The 15753-nt window shown below is 46.7% G+C and overlaps 1 protein-coding gene across 2 annotated transcripts in view; it reads left to right on the top strand.

Moving 5' to 3' along the window:
• Positions 1–14645, top strand: part of RFX2 (regulatory factor X2) — a 52842-nt gene extending 38197 nt beyond the window's left edge. For both annotated transcript variants that reach the window (XM_088526775.1, XM_088526774.1), the window contains exons 7-18: positions 1838–2019; positions 4870–4989; positions 6029–6144; positions 7038–7156; positions 7469–7581; positions 9633–9784; positions 10688–10785; positions 11709–11858; positions 12152–12360; positions 12688–12841; positions 14226–14268; positions 14429–14645. In XM_088526775.1, the coding sequence (XP_088382901.1) occupies positions 1838–2019; positions 4870–4989; positions 6029–6144; positions 7038–7156; positions 7469–7581; positions 9633–9784; positions 10688–10785; positions 11709–11858; positions 12152–12360; positions 12688–12841; positions 14226–14268; positions 14429–14538 (1566 nt within the window). In that variant the 3' untranslated portion in view covers positions 14539–14645. The remainder of the gene's footprint in view (positions 1–1837; positions 2020–4869; positions 4990–6028; positions 6145–7037; positions 7157–7468; positions 7582–9632; positions 9785–10687; positions 10786–11708; positions 11859–12151; positions 12361–12687; positions 12842–14225; positions 14269–14428) is intronic.
• Positions 14646–15753: the final 1108 nt, after the last annotated feature.

Here is a 15753-nt window from a genome sequence, read left to right as displayed (position 1 = left end):
GTGGATGGCTTTGGGTTTAAAGTTAAGAGTGACTGTTAGGCTGAATAACTTAATTAAAAACAGATTTAAAAAATTACTAGCTAGAGTTGAAGAAGACTTTTTTCCCAAAATGACATTTTGCAGAACTGAAAATTTTAGTGAAAACTCACAAGTTTTGATGGAGCTTTAGCTGCAAATATTGTGTTAAAGATCTTTGAATGGGAACAGTTGATGGAGGTTGGGTTAAAGGAGACATGAAATGGAAATGTTCCCCTGTGGTGCTTCTAGCACAGGCACAAGAACACCAGGGGCCAGTTCTGTTAGAGAAGGAAAATGGACAGGCTGAGCAGTAACCTCAGGGCTGCAGATTGACCTTCCAGAGGATCTTCAGCTGGTGGCTCCTCCTGCACATCCTGCATAACCAGAGCCCTTAAGGACTGTAGGGCTGGAGGTCAAAAAGTCCCTGATGTGCGAAACGCGCGTCAAAAAGCAGCTGAGATGGCAGTGACTGGAGACAGGCAGGAAGGTAACAACAGCACGTTGAAAAGCAGGACAGGGAGACGGGTGACGGGGGGTGGTGGTTCTTCCAACTGTGGTAGTCCCTGGTCTTCTCCGAAGTGATGGGAACCGTCATAGGAACTGCTGCTGCTTTGGATCAAGCCCAGCTAATGCAATGAAACGAAACGAACTGAAGCTTTAACTGTACAGCTCTGGAGTCAACTCCTTCTATGTGGCAAAAAATGAAATTTGGAGGCTGAGTTATAACCACAAAACATATGTTCCTAGGTGCAGATAGCATGTTCGGGGCTGAAAAGGATTTGTACGAGAGCAAAACAGGATATGAAATAAGTAAACTGAACATAAGCCAATGGAGTGATGTGTCAGAGCTGTGACAACGGCAGAGAGGAGCTGGATGGCAGAGCATCAGTGGGAAGGGTTTAAGCACAGGCCAGACTGTACGTCCATGGATGTGGTTAAACCCCACGGGGGTCGAGACTAACTTTCTGCTCGGATACAAGAGGTGCTGCAAGGAGACCGTGTGGCTAAACGTCAATGTCTCTGATGAAGTGAAAAGTCTCCGACCAAAGCTGTTGATTTAAATCCTCTCGTATATCAAGTTCTTTCAAAGAATTCATTTAACATAGCGCTTACTCGATACTGAATTTGGCATTTTAGGCATTTGGCAAATTAAATGAGGTTTTTTTGGTGGGGACAGGGGAATTGTCCGTCTGCATTTTAATTTCTGTGCTGCAGTTGAGTGCTTCACCTTCCCTTTTAGGCTAGCTGGTTATAAATAATTTATATCTAACTGCAAACTTTAATCAGCATGAATGTCAGGAGAAGTAAAGTTCTGATAACAAGTTTCAAAAAATAGGTGACACTCTTTTAGGTTTTTGGTTCAGTAAGCATTAATTTTGTTGTTAAAGGACCAGTTGTGAACATGCCAATCTTCACATTCCAAAAAAAAAAAAACTTAGCAGAGCACGTTGATTTTCCTGGCATTTTTTTCATCCTTGGAGATAACATCGTATCTTTTTACTTTGAAAATGTGACTCCTAACAGCTTTCTTTTGCCCAAGCGCAGGATGGACAGTGAGGTGGGAGGCAGAGTCTGATTTTTGGTGTTGCCAAATCCAGCAACACTTCTGTTTTATTAACCAGGGATTGTTTTCCTTTTGAAAAAGCAACTGCTCTAAGTATCACATATATAATGAACCACTGGGCATTGAGCAAACTCAAACTCTTAACAGCAGAGAGATTCTCCGGACATTTAAGCGTTGACACCGTTTCACGCTGCCCGCTCCGGCCCTCTTTAGCCTTTCACGTGTGTTTTATTCGTTTGTTTTCCATGCGTGAAGCTCCAGTGGTTGTTGGACAACTACGAGACGGCGGAAGGCGTGAGCCTTCCCAGGAGCTCCCTGTACAACCACTACTTGCGGCACTGCCAGGAGCACAAACTGGATCCGGTGAACGCCGCTTCCTTCGGAAAGCTGATCCGCTCGGTGTTCATGGGGCTGCGGACTCGCCGCTTGGGAACCAGGTGGGTATGAGATGCCTTGAGACGGAGGTGGCGGAAGAAGCATCTTGCTTCCCTTCCCGTGGCATCCAGGCATCTTTTGTAGGCACTGGTTTGAGGGGCTGCACTCTGTTCTCAGGGTGAGCTTGGGTTAGCAGGAAGGAAAAGGGTTGCACCATTCTCACATGATCTCTGTTTAAAAAAAAAACCTCTTGCAACTTCTCTCCTGAGTGCTGAAAATCTCCCAAGCATAATTTAGCAGGCTGAGGGGTTTATTTTAAGATCTGCAGAAACAACCAGGCATTATCCTGCAAGGAAAAAAAGTGCTATTCGAAGGCATGTAGGTAATTCCAGCATGTCAGGAGGCAAAACTGCTTTCTGAATGAGAGCATTTGTCAAGAAAATTGATTCTGGACTTGTCCTGGGTCCATACTGACAATATCTTGTCTAGTCACACAATCAAATGTCACGTAAGTCCATTTCTTAAGAAAACTAAGAATATTTTATTTTACCCTGGGCTTCTCATTCTTTTATCATCTCAAAAAGGTGAAGCCCTCCTTGGACCAGATTGCCACTGTCGGCCGCAGAGCCTGAAAACTCGGTTCAGCAGTTACTGCTTTGGGGTTCATAAAGTCATTGGGTTATGAGCAAGAGCAAAGCCGGTACCCAAATCCCAGAGCACAAGGACGTGGCTTGGAAACCACCAAAGCTGCTGGCTGAATCTTGGGGCAGAAATGTTTCTTTTAAAGCCTCAAGGCCTGTATGATGCTCCAGGAAAAATGAAACGCAGGGAGGGGTATCTGACATCATTTGTGTGTCGTCCTAGGCAGCACCCAAAATAGAGCCGAGGTTGCATTGCAGCTTTTAGTTTTAAAGAGTAGATCATAGGCTAGAGAAATAGGGATTGCTCTGATTATATAACGTTCTCTAATAAAATTTAAGCTAGATATTTGGGCTTTGAGACAAGAACAAAACCAGATGTGCGTGGAGCATTCCACAGCTGGAATGTGCAAGCAAGAGCCATCGGGAGAACGGGGAAGAGTTTCAATTTCTGTAGATTGGTTCAAGTGTAAGCGCTCTGAACTAATTTCTTTAAAGGAAGTTCTTTAAACCTATTAAGGGAAGAAAAATGTTAAGTCCCGACAGCTGCTGTTGACTCCTGTAATTTCTTGGTTGGTGCCTTCAGAGATAATTAGACATGGAAAAAATATGTCCCACAAGTGGATTTTCTGCTTTGTGGCAACAGTCTGGCATTTCAGAGTTTGTTTTCACTGGAAGCTAGAGTTAAAAAAATCAAATAAAAAAAATCCTTTAGTGGAAATTCCAGAATGTTTTAGTTTAGCTTTTGGTAATGTCACATGCTGTTGTCATTCTGTATGAAGTGGTGAAATGTTTAACAGAATTTATTTTTCTTTGTAAAAAAATAAGGCAATTGATCTTCAGTGCTTAAACTTTTAAATATGTGGATTATATTCTTGAAATAATCTAATTTATATCTGTCTGCGGTAATATACATATTGGGTGTTGACTAAATATTAAACTGAGAATTTGGATCCAAAGGGTCCTGAAGACCAGACTAAGCAGGCTTGGATGGACTTTGCAAACTTTGTCGTTAAATAGAACAGTGAAAATGGACAGTGTGCAGGCTTGGGAGGACACAATAGACCCAATAAATATGGAAATTGCTGTCCACCATTATCATCTAAATGAATGAATAAGCAAATACATGCATCAGTATTTCATTTGCAGTCACTTGAAATTGGGCATGGCTTTTGCAGCATGGGTCCTACCCCAGCATTGACAGTGTGTGCAAAACCCTATTGTTACAGCGACAAAGACCCAATTCAGCGCTTTCCCCTTAAAAAAAAAATCGGAAAAGCAAGAATTCCCGCAACAAAAGAAGGGAGGGTTAATTCCCAGACAAATACTCCTTTCTTAAATTATCTCCGGTGTATCATTTTCCTATGGGAATCACCATGGGTTTTAAGGTGCCTCCAGACTTTGCCAGACGCTGCCGAGATGCAGAAAAGCTCCCCGTGATTCCGAATCCTGCTGGCGCTCCGGAGGCCCTGCCAGCTTCTCTCATCTGCCTCTGAGCACTTTGCTCGAATTCTTACCTTCGTTAGCTGCAAATTGGCTAAATCCAAATTGGGACGACCTTCCTTGTACCACCGTGGCTGCCAGATTATCCTCCTTGCTCCCCAAAAGCATTCACTGAAAAATTCCAGTGTGATGGAGAGACTTGAATTGACACATCCATCTGATGCCACAGAAAGGTGCTTTCCTAAACGGCATCACAGGAGCTTTCCTGACTGGCCAATAAAAAAAAAATAGTTTTTATAAAAAGGAGGGACTCCAAACACTAGGAGCAAAGGCTCTTGCTGCGGCCGTTTAGGTGCAGACAGCACTGTGACATTTTTCTTATCCTGGTTGACTATTCAGTCAGGCTTGTTCCAACCAATTCTAAGTAAGGATGGAAGTTTTGTTATTATATAAAACAAATCCTCAAACTGCAGTCGAATGGCAGTGTGTCCCACGAGGTCTTTTTGCCCCTTTTTTTCTGTGCCCTTTTTTTCTGGTGTTGTAACACGTGTCTCTTCTTCAGTTACCATTGGTTGGTTGGAACAAACTTTGCCAGATTTTGAACGTGGATGTTGCTCCGCGTTGCAGTGTGCGGTTTGAAGTTTTATGGGGTGTGATGGCGTTCATTAATGCAGCCATTCAAACAGCTCTTGGCAGCAAAAAACCATACACTGTAAAAAATAAAAGTGATGGGTATTGTCAAAAGAAAGCTAAGAATAAATCACAGGGCTGGGATGTTGCTTCCGTTGAGGAGCCGTCACTGAGCGATGTCACCACTGATGCTTCTTCCAGGGGCAACTCCAAATATCATTATTATGGGATCCGTCTGAAGCCCGAGTCTCCGCTGAACCGCTTGCAGGAGGACACCCAGTACATGGCAATGCGGCAGCAGCCCATCCACCAGAAGCAGAGGTAGGTGCTCCCGAAAACTTGGAGCTGCTGCGGGACCAGGTCCTTGCCCCTGAAAAGCCAGGAGGGGACCCATGACTGAGCTTTGCTTAGGAGCAAAGGGAGCCCATTGGGGCTGTTCAAACCCTGTTGCTTGAGGACAACAGCTTGAGGACTGAAGCAACAGCATAGCCGTGCTGTAAAGGAAGGGGATTGCAAGGTGCTGGTTATCCGAGCATATCCCTTTCCTGCATCCCTGTGACTCAACAATGTTAGGACCTCAACTATGCAGTTATTTGTGCCCGATGAGAGTAAGGGACTTGTAGGCTTCTGTTGCTTTGGCTTTTTTTTTTTTTTTTTTAATGCAACACTGTAAGTTAAAGTGTGGCAGGGTTAGTCATGTGTCTGGGTAATTCTGCGTGAAAACGCAAGGATTAAAAGAATTTGGATTTGCTTCTTGAAAGCGTCAGTGCCTCTGGTTCTCGCTGGAGTGCAGGAGTGGTGGGATTTACTTCTGCAATTCCCAAACAGAAAGCAAGTGTGGAAGCAGGCTCCAGAGTCAATAGGAGGCTGAGAATTCGCACGGGGCTTCTGCTCTGCTCCTCTCTGTGGTTTCAGCTCACCCACGGTGCAGCCTTGCCTACAACCAGAGCTCATTCAGCCACGCAGCCTCAAATCTTGACCACTCAAGACAGCAAAACTGGCCAAACTTTCATACGAAAATACAGTATTACAAAGATGAATTGGTGGATTACACTTATAAGCCTTGTGAGCTGTGAGCAGCATGCTTTGAAGCACAAGTGCTGAAAGCCTTAGAGACTGAAAGCTGTCTCCTGTGGACAGTCTGATGTATTGCATACTAATGAGTTATTAAGCATTTATTTAAATAGCTGTAAATATTTTCAAACCATGTATAAACCTCATATATTACATGCTCAATGCATATAGCTTCTTAAATAAGAAGTGCAATGCAGCTCAGTGGCTTTTTGGGTGTCCCTGGCTTTCACAGTGTGACTGTGTTGCAGGTTGTGTGTGTAAGTACCAAGCTGTGCTCTGAATGCAGGTATAGACCGGCCCAGAAGATGGATGGCGTGACAGAGAGCGCGTCCAACAGCAGCATGCACACGACTCCCGAACAGTCGGTTGCTGCTCAAAGTCAACATCATCAGCAATTCATAGGTGAGGAAACTGCTTTCATGTATGACCTATCTCATTTGGAGGTTTCTAATTAAAGAGGAGGGAAGGCTTTCTCCAGTGGCTCCCGAGGACCAAGGAAAAATACAAACCTGGGACACACAGCAGGAGCAATCATTTATCTGTTACTTTCACAGATAATTGGAGAGCGTTTCAGCAAGCTTTTAGAAGGCTTTTTTTTTTTTTCCTATGCCATCACCCTCTGGTTCCTTCCAAGTATGCTTCTAGTTGGCACAATTTTTACCAAATCGGATGGAAGTAGTACAGATCTCAAAGCCACTGAGTCCTGAAGAGGAGGGCAGCCTGAGAGAGGACAGCAACAGTTCACTGCACTAGGAGAAAGAGCTCTGAGGGTTATTACACTTCAGAAGACCCATTTGGGCCCATAACCTTGTGAGATAAACTCTCCAGATTCGCTGGTCGTGGACCCACTTGTTTCCAAAGTCTCTAATAGTGACACAAAAAAACTGGCCAGCTCCGAGCAGGCTCTGAAACACAATTGCTCCTGATAGGTCTGCTAGCCAATTAATTTCTCCATTGTACTCTCAAAATACCAAAGGGATGTTATTCAGGCTTTGGAGAAAACCTAATGGGCAGCACATTAGATGAGGACAATGTATTCTTGTTTCTTTTCTTGCAAAGAGAAAGGCAGCATTCTTCTTGCGGAGCCAAATAAATGGGCTCCTGTTGTTCACTTCTTGCCCAGGATGAATGGGGGAGGTACTGGATTATCAGTCTCATTTCACCTGTTTCATCACCAGTTATTTGAAATGTGAAATGCACCCACCAGCCACTGCAACATCTCGTACTTATTTATAGGCCTGTGTAACTGGATGTTCCTGCCTTTCACCAGCTTTCCCAACCCTTCTTTTCTCTAGATGTAACCCATGTCTTTCCGGAGTTCCCAGCTCCTGATCTAGGTAATGTCCTCTTGCAAGAAGGGGTCACCATCAATGATGTCAAAACCCTGCAGCTTCTTTACAGACGACACTGTGAGGTGATTATTTTCAATATAGTCAATTGATTTGTTAATTGATACCGGGTATAAATCAGGTGCTCTTCTCCCACATCCCACTTCCAGGAGACATTCAGATGTAAATGGGAGTGTTTCATTTGTTACCTGTTACAAGTGTTGCACTATCTCCTTTTTTATTGTATGACCCGTTTTACGTTAATTATTAGAACAGCACACTTTTAAGTTGTGTTTTCTTGTAAATTATTTAACCTAAATGGCAGAGCCTGAAATCTGTGCTCACACTGTGTGATGAGACACTAACAACAACTAATGAATTGTGTTCTTCATCATCAGGCAACTTTGGATGTTGTAATGAACCTTCAGTTTCATTATATCGAGAAACTGTGGCAATCCTTCTGGAGTCCTAAAACACCATCTAGTGATGGCTCTGCTACCCTGCCATCCAGGTATGCTGTTGTGCTTTGATTATTTCTGAGTGATTCATTTTTAATGGTATTTTATCTCCAAAATGAACTGGTTTCAGCTTCATTAGCCATTTTAACTGCTTTATAGAACTTGGAAATATTTGCTTCCCCGCAGAGTCATTGTGAGGGGTGTCAGGCCGGAGATTGTAATGACCGTGCAAAGTGCAGACCTCGAAGAAAAGCATCTGCTCAGATGGTTTTATTATTTATCTAAGTGCCATGCTTGTTACCTGCAGTAGAAAACATCAATCCAAACCACAGAGAGCTTTCAGATGAATGGGAGTGGGCTGCTGCTTTTGTAAATGGCCAACAGCAATGGGACGTTACCCTTCGTGCCATCTATAGACATCTCAGAAGTTAAGGTTTTTAGTGACATCTGGACTCGCTCCCTTATTTGGGTCGCTGTCAAAATTTTTAAGCCCTGCATGTCTTGAGGAAGATGATGACAAACGAAGCTACTCTCATCCCAGCTTTGTAGTCTTGTCTAGTTCATCGTTACTGCCTGTTCTGCCTCCTTTGTGCCTTGGGAGGCTGCTGCCAGGAGACAGGTGAATGGAAATAAATGAAAATAGAGAAAACGGAAAGGGCAAAGGCTTCGTGTTAAAAAAATCATATTGAAAGTCTATATAGCCTATTTCCACTGATTATAAACGGGCTTCAGATACTGCTGTTTTGTATTCAGAAAAAAAAAAACATCGAAAGTTTGGATAATAAGGGTATACTCCATGATAATCTATAGAATATGGCCCCATTGTCCTCCACAGACATTATCCATTTTTGCCCCAAAGAAACTGCGTGGCTGTTTTTGATGGTCTCAAAACCTCTTTTCCTTAAGCGTTTATCTACGAGGCATATTGCAAAAGCAGGGAGAGAGCTGGGCTAGGTGGGAATGGCCTCGCTCGGATACTGGGGGCAGCGTTTCTGGCTCTGTCTAGACTAACATCTCACTAACACCTCTGTTGTGGTCTAACACCTCTCCATAGTCCTGCTAATAATCAGGATAAATTACATAAAAAACTTTCCCCTCTCCTTTATACATGCAAATATAGTCAAACTACTTCAAAGCATTAGAAAATGCAGAATTTGGTTCTATTTAAAGCAGGATTTGGGTGCCCAATGGCCAAGTTTTACATATGAATGTTTTAAGAATATCCCAGTAGATGACATTTACTGACACAGCTCAGATAGGAAAGAAATAATGTAAGTACCTCTTTATTGTAAGGCAAATGTGTTGGTTCTAATGTTTTTATGTAACGCATGGTGAAAGTCCTCTGCTACCTCCATATTCCCAGTGAATAGTTTCAATGTGGTGCTATGGCAATACATCAAGGCTGTGTTTTGCTGTGCTTGCTGTTTATACAAATATCTTATGCCTTAATCACGGGAAAAAAAAAAAAAAGACTTCCATATATCTATAATGTGAAATTAATGCAAGCTCGATTGACCTCCTTTGGTGGAGATGCCATGCTCTGTTCCCAGCACAACAGCAACCAGTGTTTTCCTTTCGGAAACCGTTCAGGGTTTGAAGGTGCCAAACACCTCACAACTGTTCCTAGTATCTGTCAGCACTGGCTCATCTGCTCAAACAGCATTTGCTCCCAAAACCAGTGCTATCACACTTGAGGAAGGCTAGAGCAGAGGAGAGAGGTGGGAAGGGTTTGGAAGGTTTGGATTTGGCTCTGTCCAGAGGAACCGGCCAGACTTCTGTGTGCCGAGATGTCCGTGCTGAGGTGCAGTTCCCATATAGGCATGTATGTATTGTGTGTGTGCAGGGGAGGCAACTTGGCTAAGGAAGGAAGGGGCAAAGGAAGTCTGAGCAGGCAGAGGAAGGTGTAGGTCTGAGGTAAAACTGTGGTCATGGCTCTTGACCCTGTGGTCAGAGCAGCTTGCAGATTTGAGGACACTCTAAGCAAATGATCAGGCATCCCCTTCTGAAGAGAGAATTGAGTCGCTTTTTCCACTGAAAAATGGTTAGAAATACAGAGAAAATGTAAAACCTGGTTGTTGATGTTGCCTTCTGCTTCCTCCTGCAGTGAAGAAGAGCATGAAGGGACCCTCCCAAAAGATAAGCTGATCGCTCTGTGTAAATACGAACCTGTCCTCAAATGGATGAGAAGCTGTGATCACATCTTGTACCAGGCCCTGGTGGAGATTCTCATCCCTGATGTGCTCAGGCCAGTGCCCAGTGAGTATCTACAGTCAGGAAGCCTGGGGTTGTCCCGGCCCCTGCTCACCTCCTGCTCTTTGTTGTGTTGCTCTTTGCTGTGGAGTCACAGGAGCACACGTGACAAATGCACCCGTGACTCACTCTGGCTGGCCACCACTTGCCATGAGGGTTTCCACTGTAAAAGCCATTTTAGGCAGTTTTGTTTTGAATACAAACTTAGGTATTATGGCAACAGCAATCTCCCTTCTCCAGCATTGCTCTGCTTAGAAGGTCATTTGTGTCTCCCGGAAATTCCAAGTCCTTTTTAAAATTTGGTTTGTGGCATATCACATCTCATGATTTTGGCTACGAGTCAGGGTAAAAGCACCAGCTTAGTGAACTAGCTGTTGTTAATCCATTTGAGATATTTCCTTGGAGATAGTAACTCTGTTTACATAGGACCGCTGTGTCGCTTACTGCGCCTCCTGGAAATTTGGGTTCAACTTTCATTTGGGAGATTAGTGATGGAATATAGAAGATTTTCTTTCTGATTTAGCTCCTCACTTAAGTGCATGCACCAGTCTCCCCAAGGATGCAACTCAGCTGTAGGCTGGGCTGAGCAGTGCTGTAAAGTCATGTTGCTCTGAGCCACTGTTTTCAGGCAGAAAGTCCAAGGAGTTAGACTTGGATTTGAGTGACCAGGTCCTTGATCAGGCTGTATGTGTCTCTTAAAGAACAGACCATAACAGTCAGAAAATGATGAGATGGACCATAAAGAAGAGGAGTTCTCTGAGTGCGTTATGGACCCCAGCGCACTCCCAGGACACTCAGCAGATCCAAGCTACTGTATCAGGGGATACAATTCCTGCAGTCCTAAGCTGGAAAGTTGGTGTTGAAAGACATTTCGGAAAGGCCTGGCTGACTCTGCAAACTCCTTTGCAGGCACACTGACCCAGGCGATTCGGAATTTTGCCAAGAGTTTGGAAGGGTGGCTGATGAACGCAATGAGTGACTTCCCTCCACATATTGTCCAGACAAAGGTAGGTTATGGGAGCGTGCAACAGGTTGCAGCTTTCCATGGTGGTTAGAAAGACACCACTTGGATCTGGCTACACGCACTCCAGACTGTCATGGCATAATGAGTAGCAAGGATGGGGATAAGGAGAGCAATTTCTTTGTTCCAGAAGCTGATGATCCTCTCTACCCTGAGCCATTCCCACATACTGAATTTACAGATAAAACTTTCTGCAAGATGTCTGCACTGGAATGATGCTCTCCTAGTAGATAGTGGAGGACACCCCATAAACTGAGTATCATTGCATAGATTGAATCCAGCATCACTTCTTAGCCAGTCCTGCTTTGTTTTTTTGATTCAATCTAAGGCTCCCCCTTGCCTAAAGCCTCAGGTTCTTACAACCTCTTCCCCCAGGAAGCAAAATGCAAAATCCTGTTGATAGTTTAAAGAAAAGAAATGCAAAGCCTTGTCTGTGTGATGCAAGAGATGCCACAAGATGCTGCTCCAGAGTGCTGAGATGTGGTTTAGGCAGTGGCATGAGCATGATTGTACAGGATGCCACAGCTGATGTGAGCTGCGTGCTCGAGGCTGGTGTTCTGAGAAGTCTGCCCTTGGGCTCCATGGTCCCTGTCCACAGAATCCCAGAATGGTTGAGGTTGGAAGGGGGCCCTAGAGATCATCTAGTCCAACCCCCTGCTCCAGCAGGGACATGCAGAGCATGGGGCACAGGGTGGCATCCAGGTGGGTTTGGAGATCTCCAGAGAAAGAGACTCCACAGCCTCTCTGGGCAGCCCGTGCCAGGGCTCTGTCACCCTCACAGGAAAGAAGTCCCTCCTCATACAGAGATTAAACTTTCTATGTTTTAATTTACACCCATTACCCCTTGCCCTGTCACTGGCCACCACCGAGAAGAGTGTTGCCCACGGTGCCCTGTGTGCTCTGTGACAGGTCGGGGTGGTGAGCGCCTTCGCGCAGACGTTACGGAGATACACGTCCCTGAACCACCTGGCGCAGGCAGCGCGGGCCGTGCTCCAGAACACCTCCCAGATAAACCAGATGCTCAGCGATCTCAATCGGGTCGACTTTGCCAACGTGCAGGTGACTTATAGCATCTTTTCTGTGACTTGTAGTATCTTTTTAGAAGCGAGGTTGTCTAGAGCAGGGGCTCTATAATGGTGTGGTTAGCCAGCGTAAGAAGTACTGCAAGCAATAATAATGTAGTTATAGTAATAATGTTGTTCTGTGGTGTGGACACATTGGAGATGCCCTGATTCAGAGCTGCCTGGAGTCCTTGCCTGGTAGAAACAAGGTTCAGCTCCTGGGCTACGCTGGACCAAAAGCTGTGGAACCAGAGGCTTCACACATGTAACCATGAGTCCTTTTGCGAGCAGGAGCAAGCCTCGTGGGTGTGCCAGTGTGAGGAAGGCATGGTCCAGAAGCTGGAGCAGGATTTCAAGCTCACACTGCAGCAGCAGAGCTCTCTGGACCAGTGGGCTAGCTGGCTGGATAACGTCGTCACCCAAGTCCTAAAGCATCACGAGGGCAGTCCGAGCTTCCCCAAGGCGGCACGGCAGTTCCTGTTGAAGTGGTCTTTCTATAGGTATGTTGATCTTTCTTTTGGGCAGATATTCCTGCATATGACTTAGGGCATGTAGATAGCTCCCTTGGCAAAGACTAAGTTCTTTACACGTGTACACATCCAGTTAATTGTCTAAATCGCTCAGCTCTGGTACAGGAAAAAAAATGTTATGTGCCTTGTACCCTCATGGGGTGGGTGGTAACATTTCTTAGAGTGTTTTGAGACTCGTAGTTGAGAAAGAGAAACAGAGCACTGTGCACCATAATACCTCAGAGTCAATAATTCGCATCAGTCGTGATGCAAATGTAGAACACATCCCAAATGTTTTGTTTCCCGGCCATTTTCCAGCTCCATGGTGATCCGTGACCTCACCTTGCGCAGCGCTGCCAGCTTTGGTTCCTTCCACCTAATTCGCCTCCTCTACGACGAATACATGTTTTATCTGGTAGAACATCGTGTTGCTCAGGCAACAGGGGAGACGCCGATTGCCGTAATGGGAGAGGTGAGAATTGTTTATTCCCTAGTAACAGACCCAAACTAAGCCCCGTTTAAAGGGACACCATCAGTTCACAAACTGCACTGTGCCCTGAGTACGTTTCATAATCACTTTTGCTGAAGGATTTACTGAGTTGTTTTGTGAGCCCGGTGCACGGCTCCTTGTGCCTCATCCTTCCTGGCTCACCGATGCCAGAGCTGATGGTTTTTGGAGGCAGCTGAGCATCGCCTGGGGGAGGAAATGAACCTTCCTGCAGTAAATTTGGCACTCGGCTTGTAAGCAGGCCCCGTCCTGCCTATCTGAGGAGCATAGACTACAAGACTACAGTCAACCTGTGAAAGCAATATGGAAACCACCGTTTTCCATACTAATCTCATTTCCTCCTTGCAGTTCATACTGTTTTTTCTTCCTTCTATGGAGCTCATGTAGGGGAGCTAGACAAATCAACTGCATGCGTTTTGCTTTCTCCTCCTCTCCTGTTAACCCCACGCTGTTCGATCGAATCAGCAGTGCCGCAAAATCGCACTCTTCTCTGCAAAACCTTTGTCTTTATTGCTATTAAAGAAACGGGAACAGCAGAGTGTGGCTTCCAGCAGTACCTGACTGGGAAGCTTTCAACCTCCAGGCTTTGCCTTTTTTGTTAAGACTCTTGTAATATTTCTGTGCTCCAGGAGGTGGCTGATTCCTCATGGCAAGAGAATGAATCACATCCTTGCATTTCCATTATTTGTGGTGCTTTATTACTCTTACTGTCTTCAGCTCTACTGCTGCCCCATTTTGCATGAGTACGCAGAGTCCTCAAATCTTAGAGATCTTTAGAATCATTTAGTGCTACAGACCTCAGCACAGAGGGAGACATCAGGCGTCCAGGACCATGTATATCACCAACTCTCTGGTTGCACTTGCCTCTGTAGCCTTGCAAGCCAAAGGACTTTCCTGAAATGATTGAAAACCCTTTGAAGAGAGCTCTGTGGAGCAGGGGTCATGGTCCCAGGAGAGGTGAAGAGCTGGCTTGTCTCACCAATTGCCTGGCAGATGCACAGGGCTGGACAAGAGGCACCATGCATAGTGCTGTGTCCTGGTTAGGGCTCTGAAGCAGACCTGGCTTGATGATGACATGGGGATAGAAAAAAAGTCTCCTTGTTCTGGAGCTGTATTCCTGGGTTTTAGTGCACTGTGTTTGCCCAGACATTTGAATGGAAGCCCCAGACTTACCCAAAAACATGAGTTTGGTTTTGCTCTCTCCGCTGCCAGCACCGCTGGTGCTTGTGGTTTCTTGTAAGGACTTAAGCAGCTGGTTGGAATGGCTTAGAAGTAGATTATGACTTGCAGGTCTGGCACCTTGGGATGCTGTAATCCTCACTAACACTGTAACTCCTTTCTGTTTCAGTTTGGTGACCTCACATCCATGTCCCCAACACTGCTGGACAAAGGTATCTCCTCTCCCCAAAGGGAAGCCCTGTTGGGTCTGGGTTGAGCCTGGATCACTGTGGGAGGGGGATCCCTGTGCTGGCTCTTCCGCTCTGCTCTGTTGGGAGAAATGACCCCTCCCGATCCACTGACGACCCTGATGCTAAGACCTGTCCTTTGCAGATGACATTAGTGACCTGGGGAGTGAGGTGGACACAGATTCCCGGAGCCTGGGGGAGCCGCTCGTGAAGCGAGAGCGCAGCGACCCCGGGCACTCGCTGCAGGAGATCTAAAATGGGGACTTGGCTTTTCTCCGGCTGGACGAAGACTTCTGGAGCCAGGTTTGAGAGCCTCAAGCCTGTGTCTCCCCATATCCACGTTATTAGTGCCTCTTAGTTTCTTTTTATGTTTACTTCTGTTCGAGGAAGGGTTCCAGGTGGTGAGCCTGGGCGGGTGGTGGGAAGGGATCGCGGACTGTCCGTGCAAGAAGAACATGCAGGACACCTGCTGCCCTCCACCTCTCTACTGGTAGAAACAGCACAATTGCTGGGTGGAGGCTGAAGGTCCAAAGTCTGCTAAAGCAAGAGCGAAGCCTCTGTGGTTAGCAATGGATCACACGTGCCTGGTTAGGAGAGGCCGAGCTCAGCCAGTCAGGAGCAGCGTGAGCAAGGTGGGCAAATGAGGCTTTCTCTTTCAAGGAAGGTGGTTTGGGTTTCTTCCCCACTTCTCAGACTTCACTGTGATACAAACTTGAACCAATCAGTGCCCAAGAAGAAGGAAAAATACCTGACCCTTCTCCTACAGTCTTGCGAAACAAGTTGTCCTGCCTCTGACTTAGCCAAATCGCTGGTGCTGGGGGAGAGCAGCAGAGCGCAGTGTTCTCCTGCGCCGCTGTGGGAGCAGGTCCAGGCCTGTCACCTCCCCAGTGCCTGCAGCGTGGTGCACAAACCCTCTTTGGGACCCAAGGACGTGGCCTTCCCACCAGCACTCCTGCATCCTGCCGGCTGCGCCTTCTGTGGCTCCTCTGCAAATGATCCCGGGACTCTGCCAGGCCAACTCCAGACACCAAAAGACTCCAAGGACGCAGTCCCCGAGCTCATTCCGTGCCCTCTGCTGCCCACAGTCGCAGCGGGTCCCACCCTCGCCACGCAGAGGGGAATTCATCCCTCACCCCGGGCTCCCGCCTGGGTTTTCGCAGTTGGTGCCCAGCTAAAACCCCGCGCAGGGAGCAGCCGCCCCGCGCGCGGGCCCGCGGCCGGGACGTGGAGGAGACGCGAGGGTGCAGTGCCTTAGGACGGGCCACCCGCCTGCTTCCCCGCCGCCCCGGGCGAGCCCGCGCAGCGGCGCCTGGCTCGGATCGAGGGCAAACGCGGCAGCCGCGGCCCATGTAGCAGCGAAGGGCTCTGCACGGGGCCCGCGGCGGCGCTTCCCTTCGCTTGGCCTTCTCCTGCCTTGGCGTCCCGGTGGCAACTCCCCACGGGCAGCTTTGAGCCTGGGGGACCTGGGCT

Source organism: Tinamus guttatus, unplaced genomic scaffold (genome assembly GCF_059628265.1).
Source record: "Tinamus guttatus ecotype Peru unplaced genomic scaffold, ASM5962826v1 Tinamus_guttatus_pri_ptg000254l, whole genome shotgun sequence".
NCBI lineage: Eukaryota > Metazoa > Chordata > Aves > Tinamiformes > Tinamidae > Tinamus > Tinamus guttatus.
This window is presented reverse-complemented; position numbering and strand designations above follow the sequence as displayed.